This window comes from Macaca thibetana, chromosome 11 (genome assembly GCF_024542745.1).
Source record: "Macaca thibetana thibetana isolate TM-01 chromosome 11, ASM2454274v1, whole genome shotgun sequence".
Lineage (NCBI taxonomy): Eukaryota > Metazoa > Chordata > Mammalia > Primates > Cercopithecidae > Macaca > Macaca thibetana.
Window position 1 is genome coordinate 93,280,252 of NC_065588.1, and position 6,895 is coordinate 93,287,146.

The 6,895-nt window shown below is 31.3% G+C and overlaps 1 protein-coding gene across 4 annotated transcripts in view; it reads left to right on the top strand.

Moving 5' to 3' along the window:
* NEDD1 (NEDD1 gamma-tubulin ring complex targeting factor) overlaps nucleotides 1–3,101 on the top strand; it is a 46,062-nt gene extending 42,961 nt beyond the window's left edge. For all 4 annotated transcript variants that reach the window (XM_050749312.1, XM_050749310.1, XM_050749313.1 and 1 more), the window contains exons 14-15: nucleotides 847–913; nucleotides 1,369–3,101. In XM_050749312.1, coding sequence (XP_050605269.1) covers nucleotides 847–913; nucleotides 1,369–1,473 — 172 coding nt within the window. In that variant the 3' untranslated portion in view covers nucleotides 1,474–3,101. The remainder of the gene's footprint in view (nucleotides 1–846; nucleotides 914–1,368) is intronic.
* The last annotated feature ends 3,794 nt before the right edge of the window (nucleotides 3,102–6,895 follow it).

A 6,895-nucleotide genomic window follows, 5' to 3' on the forward strand; every position in this document is an offset into this window, starting at 1 on the left:
TATAAGCTATATGGTACCCTTTCTTTGTAATGCTTACATGCTCAAAAACATGCACAATGAAAACATTGACTACAGATTATATGTTATACAAATGTATTAAAAAAGCAAAAGCATTTCTTTGTCCAACAAAATTCAGGAGAGTAATGACTTCTTGCTTGGGCTTTTCCCCAAGAGTTAAGTGACAGAATCAGACAGGAACACACAGGAAGCTTCTATATTTGATAACGTTTAGTTCATAAGTTGTGTGGTGGGTGACGGAGTGTTTCTTTTGTTATTATACTTCATAATTTTTATATATTCTTTTGTAGATATGAATTCCTTTTTATTGAGTAAACCATGCTATAACCACCCAAATTGCCACTTTCTACTGAAAGTATATTTTTTCAATAGCTAAACTGATAATAATAAAATGATCTTTCTAACCTAGTGAATTTTCTGTATTTCATTGTAAGATAAGTTTGTGTCTTAATGACAATTTCTATATAAAAGAATATAGTATCGGAGAGTTCTGGAGGTAAACAGCCTGGGTTTACATCCTAGCTTCATCATTTACTGGTTGTGTGACTTTGAACAAGTTATAACTACTCTGTGGTTATTTATTTTGTAAAATAGAGGTAGTAATTGCACCTACTTGTGAAGATATTTTAAATGAGTTCTTACATTTAAAGTAAAAGAAACAGTGCCTAGCACATAGGAAATTAATGCTCAGTGCATTGATATTTTTATTATTATAATAATTATTAACGTTCAGTAATTTGGCAAATGAAAAAGTTTAGTGAGTTTCTTGAATGACCTAGAATTGGTTAAACTATTGTAATTCTAAAAAGTATTTTCCATTCTTCCTAGAGAAGCATGCCATAGGGACATTGTGAATTTGCAAGTGGAGATGATTAAACAGTTTCATATGCAACTGGTATGTATGGCAAATTTTATTTTAATATTTTAAATGAAAGTAGAGTTGCGTGAATTTTAAAAAATTCATTAAAGGTAATATATTTTAGTTGTTTTATTTAGTTTCTAAGATAAGTAAATAGGTAGTTTTAGAAATTAAATAAGTAAAATAGATTTTAACTGGTCACCTCCTTCTTAACCTCTGAAGTACTTAAGGCTTCTTCTTTCCATGGCTTTCTTCCTGATAAGTAAGCAAAAAAGCATCTTAAATATGCAAATACAGATTTTCCAAATACATTAATTTCACCAGCGATCTTCCATTTATATTCACAAAGTAGTAAGTTGTTAAGTACAAGAAGTATCATTCACCTAGTTAATTGAACATGAGAGAAATGATAGCTGAAAGTATATTAAACATAGCTTGCCAAATAAATGTGAAATATCAATAATTTAAAAAACATTTTCCCCTTTTTCTAGAATGAAATGCATTCTTTGCTGGAAAGATACTCAGTGAATGAAGGTTTAGTGGCTGAAATTGAAAGACTACGAGAAGAAAACAAAAGACTACGAGCCCACTTTTGAAGTTTCAGTGAATATCTTAATGTTCTATAATTTGGGAAGTTTCAGGCAACACGGAACTACATAGAATCAGTATTGTTTTCATGGCTTCCAGGGAAAAAAAATTTTTCAAGTAAAAGTGTGATGGGATTTTATACCAACCACTGTTTCATCTTAAAAATATGTATATTTTTATATTAAAAATTGTACAGTATGTTATCTACCCAATAGGAAAGTCAACAGGATCTTTATTTTTTTGAAAGCTTTAGCCATCCACTAAGTGCCCTTTTTAAGAGAAGAAAATTGTGCATAAATATTGGTTATGTTTATTTTTTAGCCATCTTTTTTTTTAACATATATTTTTTATTGACAAATTGCCTTTCAAATTTTTGGGGCTAGTTGAGATTTAAAGACTTTGATATACCTTCTATTTTTATGGAGAAAGTAATTTTAAAATGGCAATTGGTGTTTCTAAGCCACTGATTAATAAAGCATAGGGTTGGCTAGTAATTATTTGTTAACTTGATGAAGTCAAGTATGACTATTATTTATTGTACATTTGATAAGACAATTTTTGGAATTTTGAATTGCACAAATTACATGATATCTTTTGCATTTATGTTACTATATTGTACTTCTGACAAATCTTTATTCCTGGGTGGTATTTTTTAGATGTCTTTACCTATAAAAAATGTTTAAGATTCATAGGACTCGACAAGAGCTATCTATCTGCTGATTATCTCATTAGTAATATGCAACATTGTACTGTAAAATTTCAGTCAACATGACAACTTATAATGAGTGGAGATTTCATATTAGATACTAAATATTATAGTATTATTGCTATTTTGTTTTTCCAAGTAAGAAGTATGGTTTATTTTATTTTGTGGTCTTTATCATTAACTTTAATTCTTTCTGTACTGTGTGTAACATTTTTATATTACTGGCCTTACCACAAAATTATTTAGAAAGGTTGTCAGAATAATTTATACCTCTTTGGCAATAGACAGATGTATACATCTACCTACCGTGATCTACAATTTTAGATTAAGTGAAGCTTGGGAGGGCTACTGACTTGTTTACCTTCTTGTTGTCTCTTGTCCCAAAGATTTAAACTATGTACCTTTGTATAGCTCTCCTGCCCCATTTTGACTTCTGAGATGAAAGTATGTACTAAAATTTAAAAAAAAAGATAAAAACTTTAGGTTACTAACTTTATGGGTTTCTGAAGTGATGGAAATTTTCAAGGATATATTTAATAAGCATAAACTTACTAATAATCACTTCCAAAAATAAAAACAGGAATATTACTTTTACCCAGTGTGGTTTATAGAATACATTTGTACTGAAGCATATAGGGGTGTTAATGTGATCTTTTCCTGACAGATTATGAAAGCATTATGACTTGTAACAAGTTTACTTGTATATCACTATCTAACAGGTTTAGAAGACATAAATGTTAGTGTGTTTTGCCTACATGATGTATTTAAATCTATTAATATTTTCCTATTGCTTTTTTTGAAAAATAAATGTGCATAATGTCTATTAAAAGAGGTGGGATAAAATAATTTTAGTAATTATGTGTACAGATGAAACATGTTTGTCATGGAATTTAAAAGCTAAGTAAGTATAAAAAATAAAATTTTAGATGCGGAAAATAGGGAACATGAAATTGAAATTTCATTGTTGGCCAAAATGACATGAGAGATTTACCTTCCCACCTGAAATTAAAAAAGAAAATATGTGAAACAATTATCAGATATTAATCCTTGAGAGAAACTCAACGAACCCCAAACACAAGAAATAAGAAAACTATGCCAAGGCATATCATTATCAGATTACTTAAAACCAGCAACAAGGGAGAATTTTTTTTTAAGTAGCTAAAGAAAAAAGACATAGGACAGAGAGAAGAATGTCAGACACTGGAGCAACATCTTTACTAAAAGAAAAGCTCTATTTAGAATTCTATACCTCGTGAAAATATTTTTCAAAAACAAAAATGTAATAACTTTTTCAGACTTAGAAAAGCTAAAAGAGTTTGTCACAAGCAGACTCCCACCACAGGAAATGATTTAAAAAATGCCTTTAGAAGGAAATTATACCAAATAGAAATCTGCAACAATACAAAGGAATGAAGAACACCAAAAGTGGTAAATATGTGAGTAAATATAAAAGTTATTTTTCTATTTTAAATTTATTTAAAAGACAATAAATTATTTAAAGCAAAATAATAATAATAGGATATTGTGTGGTTAACATACATAAAGTGAAATGTATGACAGTACCAAGATTGAGATGATGGTAACGAAAGTATACTGCTCTAAAGTTCTTATACTGACCGTGAAGCAGTATAACATTCCCTGAGAGTAAACTGATAAGAATGTGTATTAGAAGACCTGAAGCAACCACAAAAAGAAAATCAGTGATTAAATAACTAGTAAGCCAGTAAAGGTGATAAAATGAAGTCATAAACAAATCTGAAAGAGGAACAAAGAGTCAATGGGACAGATAGAAAATAAACACTAAGATAGTAGATTTAAATAGCTATATCAATAATTAAATGTAAATTGTCGGTTATCCTTTCTTTATAATCAGTTGAGTCTTGCTTTTTTTAAATCCAACTGTTCTGAATATAAGAAACCCACTTTATAGTGAACAGAATGCAAATGAAAACAGAAAATATCAAAATTTGTAGGAATCAGAACAGTACTTACAGGGGAATTTATAGCATTAAATGTATATGTTAAAAAAGGAAAGATCTCAGGTCAGATCTCAGATGTCAGCTTCCACTTGTTTTTTTCTTTTAAGGAGACAGGAATTTCACTCTGTTGCCTAGGTTGAAGTGATCATATCATAGCTACCTTTAGCCTTGAACTCCTGGGTTCAAGTGATCCTTCCACCTCAGCCTTCCAAGAAGCTGTGACGATAGGCACATGACACTATGCCCAACACTGCATCCACCTTAAGAAGTTACAAAAATAATAGCAGATGAACCTCAAAATTAAAAAAAGAGAATAAAGAGATCAATGGAAGAGTAAACAAAATCAGTTGAGGAAATCAGTGCAATTAAAAACTTTTTTTTTTTTTTTTTAATTTTTATAGAGGCAGTGTTTCACTGTGTTGCCCAGGCTGGTCTCATACTTGGCCTCAAGTGATCCTCCCACCTCAACCTCCCAAAGTGCTGATATTATATGTGTGAGCCACCCTGCTTCGCCTTTGTTTCCTTAAGATCAACAAAAATGATAAACCTTTTACTAGACTAATGAGAAAAAGAGACAAAATTACCAACATCAGGGATGAGAGAAGTGACATCACAATTTCTGTAGACATTTCTGATAAGATGCCCAACCTAAATGGCTATACTGGTGAATTCTTTCAAAGATTAAAAGAAGACAATATCCCAATTTTGACAAAAGCTTCCAGGAAATAGGAGGGGATAATTTCCAGCTCAGTGTTTGAGACCAACATTACCCTCATACCAAAATAAGGCAGCATCATGACAAGAAAACTAGAGAAGAATATTTGTCATGAAGACAGATGTAAACATTCTAAACAAGTTTTAGCAGTTTGAATTCAGTGATGGGTAAAAGAATACATATGACCAAGTGAGGTTTATCTCAATAATGCAAATTTGGGCTAACATTAAAAATCAATTGTAATTCACCATATTAAACAGACTAACAGGAAAATTATGTGATCACCTCAAGAGATGCAGAAAGAGCATTTGATAAAACCCAACATTCATTCTTGATAAAAAACTCAGCAAAGTAGGAATAAAAGAGAACTTCCTCAACCAGAAAAGGGCCAAAAACCCCCAGCAGCTAACAATAAACTTAATGCTGGAAAACTGAATGTTTTTTTCCCTAAGATCAGAGGCAAAGCGAATGTATATTTCTCTTCTATTAAACATTCTATTAGAATTTCTAGCGGAGGCAATTCAGCAAGAAAGAGAAAGAAACAACATCCAGATTACAAAGGAATAAGTTTTTAAAAGCCTCCACTCACAGGTAACATTTGACTATAGAAAATCCAATGGAATACATGAAAATATCTAATTAAAGTTTAATAACATTACAGGATATGTGTATTTACATAAGTCGATTGCATTTCTGTATACTTGCAACAATCAGAAAATGAAACTAAAAATACAGTAGCATAAAAATATGAGATCATTAAGTGTAAATTTGATAAAATACATGCAAGACCTGTACACTGATTTCTACGAAACAGTGCTGAGAAAGTAAACTTGAGAGAGACCATGTTCACAGATTAGAAGGCTCAATATTGTTAAGCGTCAGTTTCCCCCACATTGTAGATTCAGCAAAATCCCAGTAAGAATTTCAGTAGGCTTTTTTTTTGGTAGAACTTGTTAAGCTGATACTAAAATTTGGAAATACATAAAGGACCTAGAATAACCAAAGCAACTTTGGGAAAATAAAACTGACAGTAGAGGTCTAGAAATTACAGCGCTGTAATTTCTAGACTCGTTGCATAGCTATTAAGATAACGCAAAAGTGCATGAACATAGTCACATAGATCAGTGTAGCACAATAAAGTTCAGAAATACACCCACACATATATAGTCAACTGATTTTGACAAACGTGTAAAGGTAATTCAAAACTTAAAACGTGAAAGGTAATCCTTTCCAGAAAAAGGATAAATTTTTCAAAAAACTCTGCTGGAACACACATGCAAAAACAAAAACCCTGATGCATACTTCACACCATCTACAAAAATCAACTCAAAGTGGATCATAGACCTAAATGTAAAACCTAAAACTAAAAAAAAAAAAAAAAAAAAAAAAAAAAATTCTGGAAGATAAGACAAAGATCTTTGTATGCTTGGGGTAGATTTCGTGTATGCAACACCAAATGAATAATTTCCAAAAGTAAAAATTGATATAAACTGGATTTTCAAAGACCAATTGAAGTATGGTCTTAGGCACCATTAAGATAATTAAACGACAAATCACAGACTGTGAGAAAATATTTGCCAATCATACATCTAATAAAGATCTTGAATTCAGAATATATAAAGGCATTTCAAGAGAGAAGAAAAACCCAATTTTTTACATAGACAATGATTGAGATAGACACTTCACCAAAGAAGTTATGAAACTGGGTGTGGTGGCGTGGTTTCAATTACTCAGGAGGCTGAGGCAGGAGGATTGCTTGAGCCCAGGGGTTTAAGGCTGCAGTGAGCTATAATCATGCCACTGCATTCTAGCCTGGGTAGCAGAGTGAGAGTATCTCTAAAACTTAAAAAAAAGACATGAAGATGGCAAATGCAAATGAAAAGATGCTTGTAATCATTGTCATTTAGGGAAATGCAGGCTAAACCATATGGAGATACTCCTGAATATTTATTAAAATAGCTAAAACTAAAAAGCCTGATCATACCGTGTGTTGGCTATGATGTGGAACAACTGGAATTTTCATACTCTGG